Source organism: Oratosquilla oratoria, chromosome 42 (genome assembly GCF_046742065.1).
Source record: "Oratosquilla oratoria isolate Oo_2021 chromosome 42, ASM4674206v1, whole genome shotgun sequence".
NCBI classification, from domain to species: Eukaryota; Metazoa; Arthropoda; class Malacostraca; order Stomatopoda; family Squillidae; genus Oratosquilla; species Oratosquilla oratoria.
In genome coordinates, this window is record NC_134818.1 from 16,679,888 (window position 1) to 16,705,017 (window position 25,130).

Consider the following 25,130-nt stretch of genomic DNA (forward strand, 5'->3'; position numbering starts at 1 on the left):
GAGCCCAAAAAAGGGGAAAAAGCGGGAGACCAAAAAAAATACAAACACTCGTCACAACGAACCATGTGTTACCAAGATAAACAAACCAGTGCCACACACTCATACAGTGTTGCCAGTTGCCGCATAGAAAACATTAGCTCATACCACGCTTCATTTGGTGGTACTTTTGTGGGCCAAAGACTTTCCGTGAAAAGTAATGATGCTTAGAGTAAAGCGTCATTACTTTCCGCACATACTGTATATATGTATATATATATATATATATATTTTTTTTTTTAGCTTTCTAGCTTTGGCATCCACACCTTTGACCCAAGTGGCATACAATTGAAATCCACAGGAGGCCATGTGGTCCTCGACCTGAAGGCAAGAAGGGAGCCCAATCAGTGACACCAATTTTACTGGAAATCATAAGTTCACCAATTTGGCCCAAAGTTGCACAAGAGGGAGTCGTTCACCGGGCACCAAGATACATGCAAGGAACCTGGACCCAAGGGCATGTACATGGGGCCCAGCCAGATTTGAGGCTGGGTTTCTTTGGGGTCATTTTAGTCACACTCTCAGACTGAGCCATCTCTTTCAAAATCAACCCATCCTTTCACATTAGTTTCACTTAATGCCAACATGTCCATCTGTACCACACCCATTTAAAGACCCAAACCTTAGGGATCTGGTTGGAAAACTCTTCACAGACACTTTTATGCCTTGACTTCTTGCAGGAATGTACTCCTCAGGGTTACAGAGCAGGATGCCTAGCCCTATCTCTCTATCCCATTTTAGCTGTCTTTTATGACAAGAGTGGGAAAACTCTGACAGTATTCTTTCCTCCCCCTACCACAGGGGATAGAGTCAAAAACATTAATATATATTCAAAGAAGTGGTACAGGCCAGTATTCTTAATTTCCTTTAACCATGGGAAAGACACTACAAGAATAATTTGAAAAAATAGTTTAATCAACAATCATAATTGACAAATGAGCACTTTAGTAAATAAAATACTGAACTAGATATTTAACATGCAGCAACTTCCAAGATACTAGAATCAAACACATCAATCACCACTCCTTCACACGTTACCATAATCCACTTAACCTTGATGACAAAAAATTTAACTTTGTACTAGGCATACGGAAACTGGTACACCCCTTTTTCTTTGCCTATGCATCTGGCAGTTTGATTGTCAAAATTGTCATGTAAAGCATTATGTTCAACAAATTTAATATCAAAATATTCTATAACATTGTAACAATTTTTACGAAATTAATTCAGTAGAAAATAATGGCTGCAGAAATACACATTTCATCACAATTACAAATTGAGCAATACCTGTAAAAAAGGCACATCAAGACAAATTGTGAAAGACTAGTGTAAATAGATCACTGAAAGATGGAGGTAGCCAATGGACCTCTGAATGTTTGGGGATCATATACCATGCTCAACCAAGTAGCATTTATGATACTGGCAAATATGAATTCTGTATACACCTCCACATCTTCTAGCTTATGCAGCCTGTGGGCCATCACTAATCACACCATTTACCAAAGAGGATTTTTAAATATAGTTTGTGCTGATACAAGTTTGAAAATTGAATATTCTTCTCCATGGAATGTTCAAACTATATTTGGAAGCCATATTCATAATATCAATTCATTACTTATGTTATCAGTACTACTTGCTGAACATGATTACAAGTCAGGTAGGCCAGGCAGAGTGAACACATCAGCAAACTCTTCCACTCTCTCCCGCAGATCATTCAGCCTGGTCTTGAATTCATCTTCATGTATTACTCTATTGAAGTCTACCAGCTTGGGTCCTGACTTTGCTTGCACATCCTTTGCTATTTTGAAGGCTGCAAAGAAAAGCATGCATGAGATGAGAACAAATGTTGATGCAAATAATACTAGTCCAGCTTTATTCCATCCACACTATCTTTAATTATGCATACATACATATACCAAGGCTTTTTCCCCCTTATAAGGGAGGTAGCCAAAAAGGAAAAGGCATAAAATCATTCCCACCCATTCCATCCCTGAATACACTCCACACCCATCCATCCTCCCTCTTATCTTAGCACCTCCTGGATGACGGGTCATCCCTGCACCTTGTCCACTGCCCTGGGTCAGAAGCAGTGTCGCAAGACACAGCACATCCACAGCAAGGCCGCTTCATTAAATCGGCGACCCCCCCTCTCTGTCCCCCCATGCATAAAAGGAGAAGACGGGGAGAAATCCCTTCGGGCTGCGTCAAATTTTGCTTACACAAACTACCTCACCCCCCATCCCCCCACCCATTCCACCTCATGCATCACATCATCATCCATATACAACCATTCTCCATTCACCCGTCTTCTGTCCTCTCCTGTCCTTCCTCAACAGACATTCCCCTCTTCCCCAAAGCCCCCTTCACCCCATCCATCCACCTCATCCTAGGACGTCCCCTCATGTTCACTCCCTCCACATCTGCCTTCCATACCTCTTTTACTAGTCTTTCTTCACTCAATCTTTCCATGTGTCCAAACCATCCTAATACTCTTTCATCAACCCTATCTCCCAACTCCCTTTCCACCCGTTCTCCTCCTCATTTCTTACTCTATCTAGCCTAGTAACCCCCATCATACTTCTCAGAGACCTCATCTCAAACACATTCAAACTCCTCCTCTCTTATGTTCCATAATTCTGCACAATCACTCCTTCATATAGTCTCCTCTTAGTATCCATTTCCATATGTCTATTCCTCATTACACTTTTTAATCCACCAAGGCATTTACTCGTTTCTCTCAATCTACATTCTACCTCCACTCCACCCTTTCCTGCCACACGTCCACCCAAGTATCTAAAACTATCCACTTCCTCCAGTCACTCTCCCTTAATGCTCACTTCCAGTAAGCTGCCACTTTCACCCCTTGAACATCATCACCTTACTTTTACCCACATTTATCTTCAGCTTTCTTCTATCACACACTCTCCCAAACTCTGTCACCAACTTCCTCAGTCCCTCCTCCGATCCTGCCACAAGTGCAGTGTCGTCCGCAAACAACAGCTGGCTCACCTCCCACTTTTCTCCATTTTCTTTAACCATCTCCAATCCCTGACCCACTACCCTTGCATTTACCTCTCGCACTACCCCATCCATGTACAAGTTGAACAGCCAGGGCGACATAACGCATCCTTGACGAAGTCCCACCTTTACCTCGAACCACTCACTCTCTCCATTTCTAATCCTGACACAAGCTCTACTACTCTCATAAAAACTCTTGACAGCTCCTAGAAGCTTTCCTCCTATCCTGTATATCCGCAAAACCTTCCACAGTGCCTTTCTGTCTACCCTGTCATAAGCCTTTTCCAGATCCATAAAAGCCCAAAAAACATCCATCCCCTTTCCTATAGCTTTCTCACATATGTCTTATCACAAAAATCTGATCTACACAACCTCTACCCATCCTAAATCTACACTGTTCCTCACCAATTACTCCCTCTGTTCCTCTCCTAATCCTCTCAATCAAGATCCTCCCATAAACCTTCCCAACTACACTTAACAAGCTAATCCCCCTGAAACTACTACATTCACACTTGTCCCCTTTTCCCTTGTAAAGTGGAACTATACAGGCACTCCTCCAGTCCTCCGGCACTCTACCCTCTCTCCAGCAAACATTAAATAACCTCACCAGCCAGTCCACCATCACTGTACCTCATTTTTTTTTAGACATTCTGCATGGCATCCATCCAGACCAGGTGCCTTACCTGCTTTCATCATCTTAACAACTGCCTTCACTTCAGCCTTCCTTATTTCTCCATTTTCCTCACTCATCATGGTCATTTTCTTAACATTTCCCACAGCAGATATCTTTCCCTCCCTATTCTCCTTCACATTTAGCAACTCCCGAAAATATTCTGCCCATCTTCCCCTTACTGCCTTCTCTTCCATTTTCTCTCCATCTGCACCTTTTACCTTTTCTTCTCTACTTGATTCGCCTCCTCTTCCTCTCTTAATTTCTTTCCAAAACATCTTTTTATTACTTTCAAAATTTTCTGTCATACTCTTACCCCATTTCACATCTGCTCTCCTCTTTGCCTCCTTTACCTTTTGCTTTACTTCTCTTTTCTTTGTACCTCTCATATGACTCCCGTGTCCTATTTTGTAACCAATCTGTGAAAGCTCGCTTCTTCTCTTCTACAACCTTCTTTGTTTCCTCATCCCACCATTCACTACACTTCCTTCTATTTCCTCCTCTTCTTCTTGTTCCACACACTATCTTTGCACACATTGTGACTCCCTCCTTGAACCATCCCCATTCCTCCTCCACTCCTAGCTCTACTCTATCCTTCACTCCCTCCCACTCCTCCCTCAGCTTCTTCTTGTACTCCTTCTCCTTTTCCTTTAAAGAGTTCACTCTAAGCACCTCCCTACCTTTTGTCCTTTTCATCTTTCTCCATCTATCCTCCACTCTCAACTTACCTTCCACCAAAAAATTATCTGATATTCCCCCACCTTCTCCCCTTAGCACATGTACATCCTTAACTCTTCCTATCATAATCCTATCTACCACTACATAATCCATTAACGCTCTATCTACCACCCTTCCATCCACCATCCTCTCCCATGTGTACTTATGCTTGACTTTCTTCCGAAACACTGTATTTGCTATCACCAACTCTCTTTCTAGACACATCTCCATCAACTCTCCACTACAATTCTTTCCTGGAACTCCACATTTCCCAACCACTCCATCAATTGGATTATTTCCTACCCTAGCATTAAGGTCTCCCAGTACTATTACATTGACATTTCTCCCTAATCACTCTATGCACTCATTTAAATCTATCCAAAAAGCCTCCCTTTCTTCTACACTCTTCTCACTGCCAGGCCCATATACACTTACAAAAACCCACATTTCCTTTCCCAGTTTCACCTTCATCCACATTATCCTTGAGGAAACCTCCTTCCACTCCACTACACATTTACCTATCTCTTCATTTACTAGTATAGCCACCCCTTCCCTCCCTCGCCCTCTCTTCACTCCTGATAACCTCCCAAACTTACACTTGCCCTTCCCTTTCAACTTAGTTTCACTCAAAGCCAACACATCCATTTTTTTCCTCACAAACATACTACCTATCTCTTCCCTTTTACTCTCATCTGTACCACATCCACGCACATTAAAAGACCCAAACCTTAGGATGCTGGTCAGAAAACTCCTAGACCCTCTTATCCCTTCACTTTTTTTTAGGAATGTCCCCTGTGGGGCTACAGGGAGAAGGATGCCTAGTCCCAATTCCCGTCCCTTTTTTCTTGCCTCTTACGATCCAAGTGGAAATACTTGAGAACAAATGTAGATGCAAATAATACTAGTCCAGCTTTACTCCATCCACACTATCTTTAATTATGACACTTGATAAATTTTGAAGGAGGAAGAAAAAGCCTAAAAATATTCATGATTAAGAGGAGACTGTATGAAGGAGTGATTGTGCCAACAGCACTGTATGGGGCAGAAACATTGAACATAAGAGAGGAAGAGAGAAGGAGTGTTTGAGATGAGGTGTCTGAGAAGTATGATGGGGGTTCCTAGGCTAGAGTGAGAAATGAGGAGGTGAGGAGGAGAACAGGGGTGGAAAGGGAGTTGGGAGATAGGGTTGATGAAAGAGTATTAGGATGGTTTGGACACATGGAAAGAATGAGTGAAGAAAGACTAGTAAAAGGTATGGAAGGCAGATGTGGAGGGAGTGAACATGAGGGGATGTCCTAGGATGAGGTGGATGGATGGGGTGAAGGGGGCTTTGGGGAAGAGAGGAATGTCTGTTGAGGAAGGACGGGAGAGGACAGAAGACAGGGGTGAATGGAGAATGGTTGTATATGGATGATGTTGTGATGCATGAGGTGGAATGGGTGGGGGGATGGGGGGTGAGGTAGTATGTGTGAGCAAAATTTGACACAGCCCGAGGGGATTTCTCCCCATCTTCTCCTTTTATGCATGGGGAGATGGAGAGGGGGGGTCACCGATTTAAAGAAGTGGCCTTGCTGTGGATGTGCTGTGCCTTGCGACACTGCTTCTGACCCAGGGCAGTGGACAAGGTGCAGGGATGACCTCTCATCCAGGAGGTGCTAAGATAAGAGGGAGGGTGGAGGGGAGTGGAGTGTATTCAGGGATGGAATGAGTGGGAATGATTTTGTGCCTTTTTCCTTTTGGCTGCCTCCCTTGTAAGGGGGAAAGGCCTTGGTATATGTAAGTTTTTGAAAAGTATGGGAGGTATAACAAGGATGGTATGAAACACGGAAGTGAGGCACAGCATCAGGGTGAAAGAGTTGGCAGACAGGGTAGTTCAAAGTGCCAAGATGGCTTGAGCATATGAAGAGAACAAATGAGGAAAGAAAAATTAAAAACAAAAGCAAGAAGCAAAGGAGTTTATTTTTTAGGTAGACTAAGAATAAGGTGGATGGATGGATGGTTGGGGTGGGGGCAATCGATACAAGAGGAACATTTCAAGTACAGAGGAGAATGCCAAAGATAGGAGTGAATGGAGTGGTTGAAAGTGGGGGAGAAATATGCCACACCACAAAAGGATCTATTTTTTTTTTTGTCTGCTCCATAATTTCATAAAATTTTGAAAGAGGAACTAAGATGACAAGAAAACAATGGGTGGGAGAGAGTACTTGCCCTGGCTGGCTACCTTCCTTTCAAAGGGAAAGAAGCCCTTGGTATATCTCTATCTACTTATATACCCCAAAGGCTTCCTACCTCATGAGGGAGGTAGCCAAGTCATAAGACATATACCCATTCTACTCCCATCCACCACCCTTTCATCTTAGCTCCTGGGTCAGAAGCAATGCAGCAAGACACAGCACATCCACAGCAAGGCCACTTCACTTAATCACTGACTCCCCTCTCCATCTTCTCTTGCAGAAAAAGAGAAGACTGGGAGAAACCCCTTTGGGTTGCATCAAAATAACATTCACACATAACCACTCCCTACTCCTCCATTTCTTGTATCATCTATACACAGCCATTGCCCACTCACCCCTACCTCCTACTATCTCCGTTCCCTGCCTAACAGACATTCCACTCTTGCTCAAAGCCCCTTTCAGGGGCCCATCCATCTTTTCCTCGTTCATGACCTCAAGTTCACTCCATCCACTTCTTTCCACACATCTTTCACTAATCTTTCTTCATCCATTCTTTCCATGTGTCCAAACTATACCAACACTCAGCAGCTTTATCTACCATCTCCTTTTCCACCCCAGCTCTCCCCTCCTCATTTCTCACTAACCCTGTAACCCCTACTGTACTTCTCAGACATTTCATCCCGGACACATTCAAACTTTTCCTCTTTGCCACTGTTAAATTCCAAGTCTCCCCCATACAGTGCCATTGGCACAATCACCCTTTCATATAATCTCCTCTTTGCATCCATTATTAAATGCCTATTTTTTATGACACCTTTTAATCCCCCAAGGCATTTACTTCCTTCTCTCAATCTACAATTTACCTCCACCTCCACTCCTCCCTTTCCTGCCACATATGAACCCAAATACTTAAGAGCTATCCACTTCCACCAGCATCTCTCCTTTAAGACTTGCTTCCAATTCACCGTCATCCTCTCCCCTTGTACATCTCATCACCTTTTACCTGTATTTAACTTCAACTTTCTCCTATCACATACCTTCCCAAACTGTCACTCTTAATCCTTCCTCTGACCCTGTCACAATTGCAGTGTTGTCAGCAAACAACTGACTCACCTCCCACTTTTCTCCATTTTCTTTAACCATTTCCAGTCCAGTAATGAGGAATAGAAATTTGAGAATGGATGCTAAGAGGAGACTGTATGAAGGAGTGATTGTGCCAACAGCACTGTATGGGGCAGAAACATGGAACATAAGAGAGGAGTTTGAATGTTTTGAGATGAGGTGTCTGAGAAGTATGATGGGGGTTACTAGGCTGGATAGAGTGAGAAATGAGGTGAGGAGGAGAACGGGTGGAAAGGGGGTTGGGAGATAGGGTTGATGACTTCTCCTTTTATGCAATGGGGGGACGGAGAGGGGGGGGGGTCGCTGATTTAATGAAGCGGCCTTGCTGTGGATGTGCTGTGGATGTGCTGTGTCTTGCGACACTGCTTCTGACCCAGGGCAGTGGACAAGGTGCAGGGATGACCCGTCATCCAGGAGGTGCTAAGATAAGAGGGAGGGTGGAGGGGTGTGGAGTGTATTCGGGGATGGAATGGGTGGGAATGATTTTATGCCTTTTCCTTTTTGGCTACCTCCCTTGTAAGAGGGAAAAAGCCTTGGTATGTGTATGTTAATGAGTGATGGACTTTTGAAATCAAAAGATTGCACAATCAGTCCTAGAATCATATTTGCTTTCTCAGAGGCTGAAATACACTGCTTGGATGATTTGAGGTCGTTACTGATAATTACGCCGAGATCTTTTTCACTATCCACTTTTGTTAACGAATTTCCAAATAACTTGTAATCGTACTTACTGTTATTTTTACCTATGTGCATTACCTTGCATTTACTTGTGTTAAATTTCATTAGCCACTTTTCAGACCATTGCTGTAATTTATCTAAATCTTCTTGAATATCTAATTGGTTTAAGTGATCATTTGCCATTCCGCACAGTTTTGTATCATTAGCAAATTTGGAAACAGTAGATTTTAGTCCATGGTCTATATCATTTATATATACTATGAATAGAAGTGGCCCAAGAACGGAACCCTGAGGAACTCCACTTGTAACATTTTTCCATCTAGAAGTTTTTCCATTTAAAACAACTCTGTTTTTGACCATTCAACCAATTACTAGTCCAACCTAATAGGCTACCACTTATTCCGTGTAAAGCTAATTTAGTAAGTAGGCTTTCGTGTGGGACAGTATCAAAAGCTTTTGCAAAGTCTAGATATATTAAATCTATATTGTTTCTTTTGTCATAATTCGAGATAACTGTGTTGTAGAATTCGAGTAAGTTAGTCACGCAAGAACGTTTCCGTCTGAAACCATGCTGGCTATCATTTATCAAACGGTTACTTTCTAAATGATGTTTGATAGCATCTCTGATGATAGTTTCCATTATTTTTCCTACGATTGAAGTCAAACTTATAGGCCTATAGTTATTTGGCTTCTTTTTGTCACCTTTTTTGAATATGGGAGTAACGTTAGCTAGCTTCCATTCTCTTGGGACATCTCCAGATATGATGGATTTCTTGAAAATAATTTATAATGGAACAACAATCTCATTTTTCATTTCCTTTAAGATTCTTGGATGCCAACCGTCAGGCCCTGGTGTTTTATTAACTTTGAGTTTATCTATACACCTTTTCATTTTTTCTTTTGTTATATTTACCGTAGTAAGTTTACCTTAGACTTTTCACAGGTTTCAGTTTGGAGTTCACTTTGAGGTGCTTCGTTTATGAATACCGAGCTAAAATAATTGTTTAAGATATTACACATTCCTTCATTTGAATATTCAAGTTGACCGTCAGCAGATAATAGTGGACCAATGTGATTCCTAACAACCTTTTTATCTCGAATGTAACTATAGAATTCTTTGGGTCCCTGAAGTACCAGCTGCATGCTATTGAGTATTTTATACTTCACAATAACATGCAGCCAATTTGCCAGACAGGGCATATAGATAACTTTATTTTATGGTAGAGGAGGGGGGAGGGGGTGTCACTACGAGTATATAATGACACAGCAAGGGTAAACCATCTCAAAATGTTGGGCCTTGATGTGGAAGCAATGTCGTGTCGCATTGCCTTTGACCTGAACAGTGTGGTTAGGGACTGGGAGGTTTTTAGCTGGGTGTGGGACGTAGGGAGGGGGGTGTTCTTCCTCTCTGCTTGTCTGTTAAGAGGAAAAAGGACTTTTTGTATACATGTAGTAAATTGCTTCTTTTACTGTAATTGCTTAGTTCATCAGTTTTCCTTACCTTCATCCATAAACTTCACTACTGTACTAAAGTCATGTTCCTTCAATCCTCGGGTAGTGAGTGCAGGGGTCCCAATCCGGATGCCACTTGGATTAAGGGCAGACTTGTCTCCGGGAACTGTTTGTAAATAAAATTTTGTTAAAAAGAATCTAAAGGTTAAAAACAGCATCTTAAATACTTTAACTACCCATCACTAATCACATTATAAGTTTGAACCATACATGAATTTGAGTCTAGGTATGTTCGAAAATTAGAGACCAGGAGACAGGAGGGCCCAACGAGCGTTGCACCTTTCCTGTACACTAAAATTAGGTAAATAGAATAAGGTAAATATTAACCTCAAAATTTATTTAAATCATGTTCTTAAGAACAAGTCCATATTAATCCCTTAACTATACAACTTACTCAAGAAGAGGTTTAGCAAAATAATAAATTTACCTGTATTCTTATTACAAGCAATTGCTACTTCTTCCAGGACCTTTTCAGCCTTAGCACCTGACAGTCCAACACTCTTCATATTGACCCAGACCAAATGGTTTTCAGTACCACCAGTGACTATCTTGTAGCCACATTCACTCAGACCACTGGCTAATGCTTGTGCATTCTTCACCACCTGTATGTAAAAAGTTAAATGTAACAGTCTGTTGTTAGTTCTCTTGAAATACACCCATACTTATACCAAAGGTTTTTCCCCTTACAAGGGAGGTAGCCAAAGTCAAAGGCATAAATCCGCTCCCACCCATTTCATTCCCACATACTCCACTCCCATTCACAACCCCTCTCTCTTTTCTTGGCTCCTCCTGGATGACAAGTCATCCCTGCATCTCATCCACTGCCCTGGATCAGAAGCAATGCAGCAAGACACAGCACATCAACAGCAAGGCCATCTCATTTAACCAGTGACCCCTCTCTATGTCCCCTCGTGCAGACAATACACCCATGGGCACATAAACAAGTTTGAAGAACCTTTGTTCTGCAGTCTAGTGTGTGCATGTTGGGCAGTGTATGATATTTTGTCTTTTGTGGGTGATAGGTAGGCATTACCCATATTTGTAACTATAATGCAACCCACCAAGACATTTCAGGTTCAAGTGTTGGTTTTGCTTGTAAAAAGTGATTACATGGTAGTACATAATGGTAACCAGGAGTATAGTAGGAAGAGTTAAGGATGTACATGTTCTAAGGGGAGAGAGTGGGGGAATATCAGATCATTTTTTGGAAGGCAAGTTGAGAATGGAGGATAGATGAAGAAAGAGGAAAAGGACAGAAGGTAGGGAGGTGCTAAAAGTGAACTGCTTAAATGAAAAAGAAAAGAAGTACAAGAAGCTGAGAGAGGAGTGGTGAAGGATAGAGTAGAACTAGGAGTGGAGGAGGAATGGCGATGGTTCAAGGAGGGAGTTACAAGGTGTGCAAAGATGGTATGTGGAACAAGCAAAGAGGAGAGATGTGAAATAGGGTAAGAGTATGACAAAAATTTAAAAGTAATAAAATGAGGTTTTGGAAAGATTAAGAGAGGAAGAGGTGAATCAAGTAGAGAAGAAAAGGTAAGAGGTCCAGATGGGGGATGATAATGGAAGTGAAGGCAGTAAGAGGATGATGGACAGAGTATATTAAGGAGTTGCTAAATGTAAAGGATAATAGGGAGGGAAAGGTAGTTGCAGTGGGAAGTGCTAAGAAAATGACAGTGATGAGTGAAAAAAAAATGGAGAAATTAGGAAAGATGAGGTGAAAGCAGTTAAGACGATGAGAGCAGGAAAGGCACCTAAATGATGGTGTGATGGTGGACTGGCTGGTGAGGTTATCTAATGTTTGTTTAAGAGAGGGTAGAGTGCCGGAGGACTGGAGGAGTGCCTGTATAGTTCCACTTTATAAGGGAAAAAGGGACAAGAGTGAGTGTAGTAGTTTCAGGGGGATTAGCTTGTTAAGTGTAGCTAGGAAGGCTTATGGGAGGGTCTTGATTGAGAGGATTAGAGGAGGAACTGAGGGAATAATTCGTGAGAAACAGTGTGGGTTTAGGATAGGTAGAGGTTGCGTGGATCTGATTTTTGTGGTAAGACATGTGAGAAAGCTTTAGGAAAAGGTAAGGGTGTTTTTTGGGCCTTTATGGATTTGGAAAGGGCTTATGACAGGGTAGACAGGAAAGCACAGTGGGAGGTATTGCAGATATATGGGATAGGAGGAAAGCTGTTAAGAGCAGTCAAGTTTTTACGACAGTAGTTGAGCTTCATGTTAGAATCAGAAATGGAGAGAGTGAGTGGTTAGAGGTAAGGGTGGGGTTTTGCCAAGGATGTGTTATGTCACCTTGACTGTTTAATTTATACATGGGTGGGGTGGTGCAAGAGGTAAATGCAAGGATAATGGATCAGGGATTGGAGATGGTTAAAGAAATGGAGAAAAGTGGGAGACAAGACAGTTGTTGTTTGCTTGCAGCAGGATCAGAGGAAGGATTGAGGAAGTTAGTGTCAGAGTTTGGGAAGATATGTGAAAGAAGGAAGTTGAAGATAAATGTGGGTAAAAGTAAGGTGATGAGATGTCAAAGGGGAGAAAGTGGCAGCAGACTGGAAGTGAGTATTAAGGGAAAGAGACTGGAGGAATTGGACAGCTTTAGATACTTGGGTGCAAATGCAGTGGGAAAGGGAGGAGTGGAGATAGAATGTAGATTGAGAGAAGCAAGTAAATGCCTTAGAGTATAAAGTGTAATGAGAAATAGACATTTGGGAATGGATGGTAAGAAGGAATTGTATGAAAGAGTGGCTGTGCCAACAGCACTGTGTAGAACAGAAACATGGAACATAGGAGAGGAAGAGAGGAGTTTGAATGTGTTTGAGAAGAGGTGCCTGAGAAGTATGATAGGGGTTACTAGGCTGGACAGAGTGAGAAAAGAGGAGGTGAGGAGGAAAACAAGGGTGGAAAGGAAGTTGGGAGATAAGGTTGATGAAAGAGTATTGGGATGGTTTGGAGACATGGTAAGAATGAGTGAAGAAATATTAATAAAAGGTGTGGACGGCAGAGGTGGAAGTAGTGAACATAAGGGGGCAACCAAGGATGAGATGAATGGATGGGGTAAAAGGGGCATTTGGAAAGAGGGGAATGTCTGTTGAGGAAGTATGGGAGAGGACAGAAGATGGGGTGTAATGGAGAATGGTTGTGTATGGATGATGCTGTGATGCACAAGGGGGAGTGGGTGGGGGATGGGGGGTGAGGGAATATGTGTGAAAAATAAATTGACACAGCCCGAAGGGATTTCTCCTCATCTTCTCCTTTTCTGCTTGAGGGGGCAGGAGAAGGGTTTGTGTGTGTGTGTGTGTGTGGGGGGGGGGTTAATGAAGCAGCCTTGCTGTATCTTGTGACACTGCTTCTGACCCAGGGCAGTGGGCGAGATGCAGGGATGACCCATCATCCAGGAGGAACCAAGATAAGAGGGAGGGACGGGGGTGGATGGGAGTGGAGTATGTGGGGATGGAATGGGTGGGAGTGGATTTTATGTCTTTGTTTTTTGGCTACCTTCCTTGTAAGTGGGAAAAAGCCTTTGTTATCTGTATATGTATGTACATGGTAGCATAATACTCTTGAGCCATGGGAATATTGGTATGTCACAACAAAAGGTTTGTGCTGTGGGGCAATTATTTTTTTCTTAAAAAAAAAAAATAATAAAAAATAAATAAATAAATAAAAGTGGGGCAATTATAGCCACTTAAAACTAGGTGTAGTGCTATTGTTGTATGAGAGGACAAATGTGGATTTAGAAGGTTGTTGTGAAGGGTTGTGTAGGTAGGATAATCTCAAAGAATGTGTGCTACAGTAAGGTGGGGGAAAAGTTACCACATGGTCAACTGAGAGATGACTTGTAGGACCATTACTAGCAGTTACCACTGGTCCCTGAGTTGTGCCTTTCTATACACATATGACAATTACATAAATCTGAGTTGCCAAGTTTTAACGTTGAAAATATAAAAACTGAGAAATACATACATACATATACCAAGGCTTTTTCCCCTTACAAGGGAGGTAGCCAAAAAGGAAAGGGCATAAAATCATTCCTACCCATTCCATCCCTGAATACACTCCACACCCCTCCATCCTCCCTCTTATCTTAGCACCTCCTTGATGACAGGTCATCCCTGCACCTTGTCCACTGCCCTGGGTCAGAAGCAGTGTCGCAAGACACAGCACATCCACAGCAAGGCCGCTTCATTAAATCGTCGACCCCCCCTCTCCATCCCCCCATGCATAAAAGGAGAAGGGGAGAAATCCCTTCCGGCTGCATCAAATTTTGCTCACACATACTACCTCACCCCCCATCCCCCCACCCATTCCACTTCATGCATCACAACATCATCCATATACAACCATTCTCCATTCACCCGTCTTCTGTCCTCCCTCGTCCTTCCTCAACAGACATTCCCCTCTTCCCCAAAGCCACCTTCACCCCATCCATCCACCTCATCCTAGGATGTCCCTTCATGTTCACCCCCTCCACATCTGCCTTCCATACCTCTTTTACTAGTCTTTCTTCACTCATTCTTTCCATGTGTCCAAACCATCTTAATACTCTTTCATCAACCCCCTTTCCACCCCCTGTTCTCCTCCTCACCTCATTTCTCACTCTATCCAGCCTAGTAACCCCCATCATACTTCTCAGACAACTCATCTCAAACACATTCAAACTCCTTCTCTTTTCCTCTCTTATGTTCCATGTTTCTGCCCCATACACGCTATCATGGCTATGACATGATAGCGTCCACAACACAGACAGCCATTTTGCATTGGTCTAGTCTCACTCCACTCAAACTGTAGTCATTTGGGTATTCTTTTAGTTTCGACCATGGGCGCAATATAGCAATAAAAAATCAATTATTAATTTTGTAAATTAAAATGTATCAACGTAATATGCAATTTTGTGGGCGGAAATGAAAATAAAAAATGCCTTGCTACAAGCAAATATGCTAATGAACGAAGTCGGTAGCAGAGGATCGGGACGCCATCTTGTCTCGGTACTTCCGACAGTACCTCACCAGGTAAATTTTCTTGAAGGAATTATGGAGAGGAGATACATGCATTCCTTCAAGCTGCAAGAACTTTATATACCCTGCAAGGTGAGAGAGTGGTTGAAAAGCCAGCCAACGTCTTTCATGACGACGACAACGAGGATGATCTGGATGACATTTAATTTGCAGTTAATGATTTATTAAACACAGGTTAGGTTAGGTTAGACAAATTTATCATCCTTACATTTCTTCAACGTCGGCATCTATCATAACAAACATGGCGTACCATTCGTCCAACACGACTTCGTTACTTACGAAATTTGTTTAAGCACCCTTTTTTGTTTTTTATTTCTGCTCACAAAATTGCATATTACGTTGATATATTATAATTTAAAAAATTAATAATTAATTTTCTATTGCTATATTGCGCCCATGGTCGAAACTAAAAATTTACCTTCATTTGTAATCCTGTGTTTTTAAGTGAATAGAGAATTCCGTGAATAAAACTGCTAATGTTGGTTTAATTCCCCACAATTCCCGTAACGTGTTTATGTTGTTTTTTAGGGGTATTGGCAGGGCAGAACGTCCATGGAGGTGGTCTGATTTCACTGACACCCCCCCCCCAAAAAAAAAAAAAAAAAATCATTATTTTTGTAATTTTGCTAAATCCCAACCGATTTTTCTCATTCAATAATGAAAATGTTCAGTTCTGAAAGCACTCACATATGCATGATTATCCGATGACGAGACCAGGTGCGCCTTATGTAAGGACGGGGAATAGCAAATTACGGGTGCGCCTTATGGTCCGAAAAATACGGTAACCTCTCTTCCATCCAAATACCTTTTAGAAGGGCCCCTGTCTCTTGCTACAGTACTCAGACTGAAGGCAATGCAGCAAGACAAAGCCTCCACCTCAAGGCCTGATAGCTGGAACTGGTTTACACCCACCACTTAACTATATGGCAACATCTACTCTTCATCCACCCAAAAAGATTTATAGAACAAATAAAACCATTTCTTCTTGCCATGTCATCCTTTCGTCCATTCACAATCTTTCCTTGTTCACTATTACCTTTTGTACTCTCTACCCTGCTCCAGATAGTCCTTATATACAAAGTCCCTTTATTTAATCCACCTACATTATTCTTTCTTTTCTTTTCAAGCTCCCACCATTCATATCCCTTTTCAAGAGCCTTGTTATAAAAAAATATGGTACAGTATGAAAAGACGTGATCTCTAAAATTTACTTACTTGTTCTTGGTAAGTTTTGAAATATGGTTCTGCTGCCTGCCTCATTGCTGTAGCAATAGCTGCAATTTGATGGTTGTGTGGACCTCCCTGTAGCCCAGGGAAAACTGCAGCATTGATCTTGTCCTCATAGTCATACATGATAGGATTTCCTTGCTTGTCAACGCCTTTCTTACCTAATGAAATACACATCAGTACCAGTAACATAAGTCATATTTGATTTTAAATTAATTTGTATACCATGCAGTTCAATTACTTATACTCTCATCCAAGAAACATTAACTGAGGCACACTATCAATACCACATTTCTAACAAACATCCACCATCAGAGCTTTAATTCTCCATTACCCAAATCTTTTTTAAATACCTTTTCTGTAAAAGATCATTCCACTCCTTGGACCTCTGAGAGTCTTGTGTGTGGTAGAAGTAACAATATCACAGTACTCAAAGGGAGATGGTGACAAACCAGTAGCAACCAGACCACTGACATGTGACATGTCAGACATAAGAAGTGATCCATTCTCATCACAAATCTCACGGAAACGTTTGTAGTCTAAGTGACGAGGGTAACAACTTATTCCTGTAATTAAGCACAAGACACTCCATAAAACGAATGGTTTACATTGATATTCCCCACACTACCCACCCTGAGTGAGACTGCCAATCCAGACATCACAAGTGGGGTAATTTTGTCCTTACAATCAAAAGATGAGACAAGGAGACAAGAAAATGAGAGGAGTCATGTGAGGAGAGGCGGTGGAGGAAAAGGAAAATAGGAAGAGAAGAGGAAAAGGAAGAAAAAAATAAATAAATAAATAAAATAAATAAATAAAAGTGGGAAAAGAAGAGGGAGTTACAATATTCCCTCAGGTAAATATGACTGTGGAGTTGACACTCCCATTCAGAGAATCAATTTTTACACAAAGTGGCATCATAACAATCAATTACACTCAATCTACCATGCCAAGTTTCATGTAACACCATTTTGGGCTAACCAACCGGTGGCTGATCTAGATTCCCCCTGCAAATTTGTTCTTTCATTACCTCATTGCAGAGATCAAGAAACCTGCCTAATGTCCACTGACACATGGCAGAAAGCAGTAATACAGTGGCAGATTTTTCTCCAGCATTTAATAAAACACTTCAGTGAGAATAATTGGAAGTATATTCAACACATTATTGAGGGTAAATATTTAAAAATGTAAGATTAAATATTACTTTTACCCAGTATTTTGAAAGAAACTAAAGTGAAAAAATACTTCAATTTGTATTCAAAATCATCGTATTCATGCTACAGTGTACATTTCTTTAAAAGTGTCATCTACATTTACAAAATTCAGGTCAGCCTCCCTCCCCAAATTTTGATCCGAGATATAGCACTGCCAATAAACAGATGAAACACATGATAATGTACAATGGTGGTACATTATCCCAAAGGATAAAGGTACCAGTGACAGTTCATAACATTTTGGGCTAACATACATACAGAATATATGTTGAGCTTCTCCAAACATACCTGCAATTATAAGTTTAGGTTTAAATAGTCTTGCTGTCTCCTGGAGCTTATCATAGTCAATCAGTTCTGTGGCTGGGTTAATCTTGTATGGCATGGATTCAAAGAATATTGATGTAGCAGATACTTTTCGTGTTGCAGTGTAGAATCCATGCGTTAAGTGTCCTCCATCAGGCAAGTCAAGACCTAATGGACAATGGCAAGCAATCATTCACTTAATCTTCCAAAGCTTCAGTATAATTCAATTATCTTAATTTCATGGCTTTCTGAACAGCAATTATTCCCAATCAATCTCCATAAACTATTTTGCTCTCTTAGATAGACAAGTGGGCATCATTTCAGTTATATGTAAATGCTGTGCATTAATTCTTCAGTTATTTTCACATTAAACCTTCACTTTCAGATCAGAACTTACCCATAATCCTCCCATGAGGCTCCACTAAGGCTGTATAAACAGCAAAATTTGCTGGCGAGCCAGAGTACGGCTGAACATTTACACCCCATTCTTCTGAACTTAAACCAAATGCTTGTAAGGCTCTTGTTTGGCACAATTTTTCCACTTCATCAATAAACTCATTTCCACCATAGTACCTGCAACATCACAAATTAAAAAGAAATTTTAAACATGGTAACAAAATAACCATAACACACTTTCTTTTCTGCTAAGTTTTGTTATGACCCATGTTAAACTATTATGGTTTATCTATGATGAGTACACAAGTGGTAGTCCTCCAGGACAATCACTACAATGAACCCCCTCCCTACCACCCACCTCTAATACTTGTCATCCTTCTCCCCTTCATTTGGCAGTCTAACCCAGTAAGGCTAGCATGCATTGTCTGGACTAGGGCAGATGCTTATCAATTTCGAACATCTATCCACCCCTTTTTCACACAAGCTGACAACAAGCAACTGCTACCCTCATAGATAAGATCAGTCCCACTGATACAACAGATTACATTGTCTTCCCAGAGATATGGGAGTCCAAGGATCAATGCAGATTATGGAGACTGGAGATTTTGTCAGCAAAACTGGATGGATATCAGTGAACTAACTTCCTGATACCCATCTTCAAAGCTTGTCAACACCTATCCTGGGGGACAAAACACCAATACATCTGTCACCTACAACACTTAATGTGACCTAGAGTCTTAATGCTTTGACTCCACTACTCTATTTATAAGGAAAAAGGGGTCATTGGTATATAATCATTAAAATCATTACTGTACACCAGTCCTGTTATATGCAACTCCCCAATATGTGGATCCTTGTATCTACATATCTACAATGAATCTATTTCTACTTTGTCCTTAAACAAGTTACAAGCAGTGGAATGTGCTGCGACTTTTTTTCCGGAGAACCAATTTTTTTTACTTAACATAAAGTCACACTGACAATTTTTCAGAATGCATCCTTTGCATATACAAGGGTTTGGTGTATTATCAAAATACTTGTATACTTGATGCTGTGATGCATGGAAGGGAGTGGGGTGGGGGATGGGGGTGAGGGTGTACATGTGAATGATATTTTGATGCAGCCTGAAGGGATTTCTCCCAGTCTTCTCTTTTTCTGTATGAGGGGAACTGAGAGTGGGGTCACCGATTACATGAAACAGCCTTGCTGTGGATGTGCTGTGTCTTGCTACATTGCTTCTGACCCAGGCCAGTGGGTGAGATGCGGGGATGTGACCTGTCATCCAGGAGGAGCCAAGATAGGAGGGAAGGAGGGAGGGGGTAAATGGGAATGGATTATGTGGGCATGGAATGGGTAGGAGTGGATTTTATGCCTTTGTTTTAAGCTACCCCACTTGTGTGGGGGAAAAGCCATTGGCATATGTATGTACTTGTATAATCAAAAGGGGTCAATAACTACAGGCATCAATTTTATAGTAGACTGAAGCCACTGTTACTACAGCAAAACAGCATCAATATTTGGGGCAACTGCTCTGTTTCTTATGGCAAGACTGTCAATCTTTAACCCCCTTACTCTGTTGATAAGAACAATGGAGTGCTCTGAGCTTATGTATGTAAACAACAAAGGCCAGCGCAGTTATTTACCTGTTTCATTAACATATCATTAACTCGCATACTTTTGAAACAAACCATAAAGAATTATATATATTTTTAAAGCTTAAAAAGTGTACTTCACAGTGGTATACATATAAATTACTATAATGAACATGGGTAATCATAAAAAAATCAGTGTGAACATTACACTTACAGTTGTTATAAGAAGAATTGATTGTGTGGAAATCTTCTGGAATATATATATATTATAATGCAGAACTAGATTGTGGCGTAACCCACTGACACCTGTAAATGGCACTTGAGTGGGCCGATGCACCTGTCCCTGCAACAGGTGCCATACTCCCATCATCTTCACTATCACCACTTTCATTTTCACCATCACTTTCAGCAGTTTCTGTTGCCGAATCATCATCACTCACTTCTTCATGGTCAGGGTTAATCTCATTATCACTCGTACCACAATCAATAATTTATAATTATTATATCAGCTGAATAAGAAACGTCCAGTACGATCTCTGAGTTGGCCTCCTGTGCCATTATTACAGACTCCTACTTTTCACTTCACTTTTTGGCACAATTAGTACTGTCACTATTTCTTTCTGTTATATTATATAGCATGAAACATTCATTTATCATTAGAAACACATATTTTATCATATTTTACTTTTAAACACTGAAAATGTGGTAAAGTTGCTGTCAATGCAACTATCAATGCACTCACGAAAAAATTGCACTCCAAACTGCCTCTCTTCAAACAGCTATTCTAAAACAGTCACTGATTGGTTATTGTTTCAAGAGGGTGGAAATGATGAGCCAATGGTAGCTCTTGATGCATGAGATATGGGCTTGTGTAACAAATAAATCGGACTCTACTGTTCCAGGAAGTTTGAACTGCACCACGGTTGTGGCGTGACGGAGCGTACAGGAAATGTCAGGATCGTGGCATGACGGAGTAAGGGGGTTAATAAGAATGAAAATCAAAAGAGCATGACTTGATAAAATACTAAGAATTTTGCCAAACAAGATGCATTACCATGACTGCATGAATGGGCTGAACAGCACAGCCACCAAAACATGAAGGGTAAGGTGGGATTTTGGAAACAAACCTATTTTTCTCACTCAATTATTTATTATTTCTCAAGCACAAAAAATGTCATGCGCAATATGCTCAGGAACCTAATTACCATGCTTTGAGAAATGATAGTATATTTTCCAACTGGTCTGAGTACCAACCTGTAAATCCAGTACAATTTATTCTTTTTTTTTTCTTTTTGTCAATGTAAAATTCAATCATTCCCCCCTGAAAAAGATTGGAAGTTTTTTATATTTTCATAACCTAGATATCCAGTTCCAATCAACTCGAAAAAATGCTCCACAACTGACATATTCAATGTTACGTACAAAATAACCATTTTACCTTTGTCCAACCATGCCCTCTGAGTACTTGTTAGTTAGACAAGAAGAAAGACAGTCTGACACTGCCCTCGATGTAAAGTTCTCTGAGGCAATCATCTCCAATCCACGTCGCTGTCTTCTCTGTAAAACCAAAATACTGTCACTGCATAAAGTAGCATGAAAAGTGGAAATTACATCAAAAAATGAAAATACAGACTCACACATAGAACAAGTCAGAGAAGAGAGAGCATATACACCTAATTCCCTAATTGTACCTGACAGGAAAGGAGCTGGACAGGGGTTATTTCTTTATTCTCAAATTATCATAACTCGTTTTAAATTCACGTATATCTCCAGCTTGGACAATTTCTAGCCTATTTCAGTTTATACATCTGTTTTCTGTACAGGTGCATAAAATTCTAGAAAAGACTGGAAGAAAATATAGCCCAAGTTGGAACTATACACGAGTTTAAAAAGTATAACTCATGATTAAAAGATAGGAGCCCATGAGCACAGCTCTTTTCTTGTGTACAAAGTAAAGGTACAGGGCAACATTACACTACTACTGCATGCCATCTTCAATACACCTAGAAAATGCAACATCTCCATGCCTACTTTGATTCATTTCCACGATATCTTCCGAAGTCTATATACCAATATGCTTCTTCCAACCCTTATATGGGAAGTAGCCAGTCAATGCATGTACCCATCCCAACCCATTTCCCTTTCATCTTAGCTAATCATGAATTAAGGGTCATCTTTGTCCACAGCCCATGGCCTGGGTCAACAACAATACAGCAAGGCACAGCATTTTACCAAGCTTATTAAAAAGGCATATAAGGAAGTAATAGTAAAAGACAAAAATGAAACTGAAGGGGGGGAGAGAGAGAGAGAGAGAGAGAGAGAGAGAGAGAGAGAGAGAGAGAGAGAGAGAGAGAGAGAGAGAGAGAGAGAGAGAGAGGGGAGAGAGAGAGAGAGAGAGAGAGAGAGAGAGAGAGAGAGAGAGAGAGAGAGAGAGAGAGAGAGAGAGAGAGAGAGAGAGAGAGAGAGAGAGGGAGAGAGGGAGAGAGGGAGGGAGGGAGGGAGAGAGAGAGAGAGAGAGAGAGAGAGAGAGAGAGAGAGAGAGAGAGGGAGAGAGGGAGAGGGAGAGGGAGAGGGAGAGGGAGAGGGAGAGAGAGAGAGAGAGGGAGGGAGGGAGGGAGGGAGAGGGAGAGAGAGAGAGAGAGAGAGAGAGAGAGAGAGAGAGAGAGAGAGAGAGAGAGAGAGAGAGAGAGAGAGAGAGAGAGAGAGAGAGAGAGAGAGAGAGAGTAACCCAAGAAGAAAAAAGGTACAAAAAAATGTAGAAGAAAAAGTAAAAATAAGAAAAAATATGAAGAAAAAGTAGAAAAAGAAGACTCTTTAGCACAGTAAAATAATAACCATGACAACAATGAAGGCACTAGACAGTTTTCTAAAATCTAAATTACCTTTTCACTCTGAATAATCTTGCAAAGTTCTGGATCATCTTGTGAAAGAGGGCTGAGCAGAGGATTGCCATCAATTCCATTTGTCAAGCCACTCATCTTGAAGCTGAAATAAACATTACAAATTTCACAACTAGGCAAGCTGCTTCAAGAGGCTTTATTATCTACCAGATACTATGGATCCATTTTACTGAAGTCCATGGCTCTCATACAGCTGGCTATGGCTGTAGATCTGCCTTCAGATATTAGTACAAATACAGTACCTAAATCTAGGGAAACAATTCAGCCAAGGTTGATTTCAGTAAATCAATCTTTCCTTATGGAGCACCCAATATAAAGTCTTTCTAGTATATCCTTCATGATAACAAAATGGAGTTTTCCATAAAATTGAGGGCATTTCTAATAAAAAATCTGTGAATATTTATACAGACAACTGCATTACCACACCAGAATTCTTCACTGTTAAATCAAAATCTATAGTAAGAATATAAAAATGTCAAGGAAAAAATATAAAACTGACAAACATATACAATAAATCAATACAGTTAAAAACCAAAACACTGGGTACAATATAAACATTTAACCTCAAAATTAGTCTTGAATGCCCATACCAGTCTTGAGGCAGACAAAGCTGCCACCTTTTCTGGCATCTCCCCCCCTTCCCACCTTTAGCAGCCTGCTCAATCCACTCTGCCCCCAATGGAGCCCCCTTGTGTTTGCCTCATCTGGAGCCCCCTTGTACTAGGGCTGTGTTTGCCTCCTGTTTTCAAATCCTGGTTATGGCTCTCATTTCCCTGTGCTTTATTGGTGTAGGACAGTTTCTACATCACCAGTAGTAGAGGTACACAGGGAGCTGTCTTCAACTGTCAGCTCACCATATGGGTTGAAAAATGTAGGAAACATGGTTTAAGTAGCATAATATCTTTTCAAGATATATTTAGTATTTCGTCAGCAATTTCCAGTGTTTCTATCCCTGAGGGCAATATATTACAAAGAGGTATAGTCACAAAGGTGGTAATGGAGAGATTTATGGAGGGTAGAAGAGAGGGCTGGAACAAGTTAAACGAGATTAATCTTTTTCAAGGGGAAAATGGTCTCCAATCATTATCATAAAAACATGCTGTGACTTCAACACATATGAATGTCACTTATGCCTCTAAAGTATTTACTGTATACAATTTATGGTGCAAATACCCCATCTCAGTTGTTTTGCAGAGTTGTCAGGGGGTTAATCTATAAAAAAAAAATATATATATATATGAATCTGTGGATGGACCTCGCAGGAAATTATACCGAGAAATGATTCTCAGACATCTATCTTCCAGTACCAACATTTGCAGGATTCCATCATTGATACCTGTTATAAATATATATATAATGTCATTCCTCCATGTTGTGGACTTACATTATGGATTTGAAGATATTATTGCCACTGATTTAATTGGCCATCAAATGATTATGATCAAGTTCATCTCCAGATATTAAGTTTCTTAACCAACTAAATCCCAATGACAACTTTATTAACGTTGATATTAATAAAGCCTTATAATTGTATTGTATCCTTATTTAGTCACCTTCAACCAGCTCTTCTATAATTGGGAGTAATATTGCACTCGAAAAGTGGGGATGTGGAATCACAGAAGTGGTAAAAGAGAACTAATCGGCAGTTTTCTTTTTTCTATGTGGGGGGGGTGGCGAATATCTATTAAGAGTGACATTTGCCTATTAACAGACTATAACTTTCAGAACACCACTATAATGGGGTTACAATATGTACATATTGTGACAGGCAGCAGTATCATAGTATGACATACGGTGATACTCCGCAGCACATATCTTGCCTGGAGGGGTGCATAAATTATTTGCATTTTGTCAAATTTCTCACTCTCACCTGGTTATCTCATCCTATTTTGTATTAATATTTAGCATCCCACTCAAAAAGGGGATGGACAACCACTGGTTATTCAAATCAGGACAGGTTCAAAATTATATACTTTATATATTTATTGCATCATTCCACGGAGAATCGAACTTTCTGCAAAACACCCGGCGTTCGATTGCACTCTCAGTTGTGAAGTTCAAAATTACTAAGCAGTCACTGTAAACAGAGTGCACACATTATTCCGTTACCACAAACTTATGATCGTATCTTATTTACCTGCAATGATTTATCACACTTTCTCAACAAGCACAACACTAAAGAGCACTTTCGCCCCACTACGATTTCACTGGGTACTGCGATCTGACTGGGTAGCCTAGGCTATGTATACAGTTGCCTAACGCCTTACGTCATTGCGCGGGAAAGTGTCAAATGTTTCGAACTTTATAAATCATTATATGATTTTTTCGATGAATTTAAAGCGGCGTACTCAACTAAACCGGAATTTGTTTGCTACATAGAGTTAATGAATAATTACCACCTACAGTCAAGCAAGATCCGAAGAATCAATAACAGGCTACATATAGTCAATATACAAGTCCTAGTTAAGTAATAACGTCACTGGTGATATTTGACTATCAAATAAAAAGTTATTGTCGAAAGGACAGCTAAGTGCATTTGGTCAATACTGATTTGTCAT

General features: G+C 40.7%; 1 protein-coding gene across 2 annotated transcripts; it reads right to left on the bottom strand.

Annotated features, from left to right (window-relative positions):
* Window positions 1-930: 930 nt before the first annotated feature.
* On the bottom strand, window positions 931-24,852 carry Shmt (serine hydroxymethyl transferase). 2 transcript variants are annotated; one of them, XM_076179016.1, is made up of 10 exons: window positions 24,710-24,852; window positions 22,555-22,657; window positions 21,111-21,229; window positions 18,082-18,257; window positions 17,670-17,852; window positions 16,521-16,733; window positions 16,156-16,328; window positions 10,355-10,529; window positions 9,917-10,033; window positions 931-1,846 (listed from the first exon to the last, which is right to left on the bottom strand). In XM_076179016.1, exons 2-10 carry the CDS (start codon window positions 22,648-22,650, stop codon window positions 1,683-1,685), a joined length of 1,416 nt encoding a protein of 471 aa, XP_076035131.1. In that variant the 5' UTR covers window positions 22,651-22,657; window positions 24,710-24,852; the 3' UTR covers window positions 931-1,682. The 2 variants fall into 2 exon arrangements, with proteins under 2 accessions (XP_076035131.1, XP_076035132.1); XM_076179017.1 differs by lacking the exon at window positions 24,710-24,852 and adding an exon at window positions 24,443-24,601.
* Between the last annotated feature and the right edge of the window lie 278 nt (window positions 24,853-25,130).

What these genes read in the sequence shown, in the direction of transcription:
- Shmt (XM_076179016.1), bottom strand. Translation starts at nt 22,650, where the DNA reads ATGAGTGGCTTGACAAATGGAATTGATGGCAATCCTCTGCTCAGCCCT. An exon ending in AGATTATTCAGAGTGAAAAG is followed by an intron (nt 21,230 to 22,554) that starts GTAATTTAGATT and finishes TTGGTTTTACAG; the next exon opens with AGAAGACAGCGACGTGGATT. An exon ending in AGTGAAGTTTATGGATGAAG is followed by an intron (nt 1,847 to 9,916) that starts GTAAGGAAAACT and finishes TTTTCTTTGCAG; the next exon opens with CCTTCAAAATAGCAAAGGAT.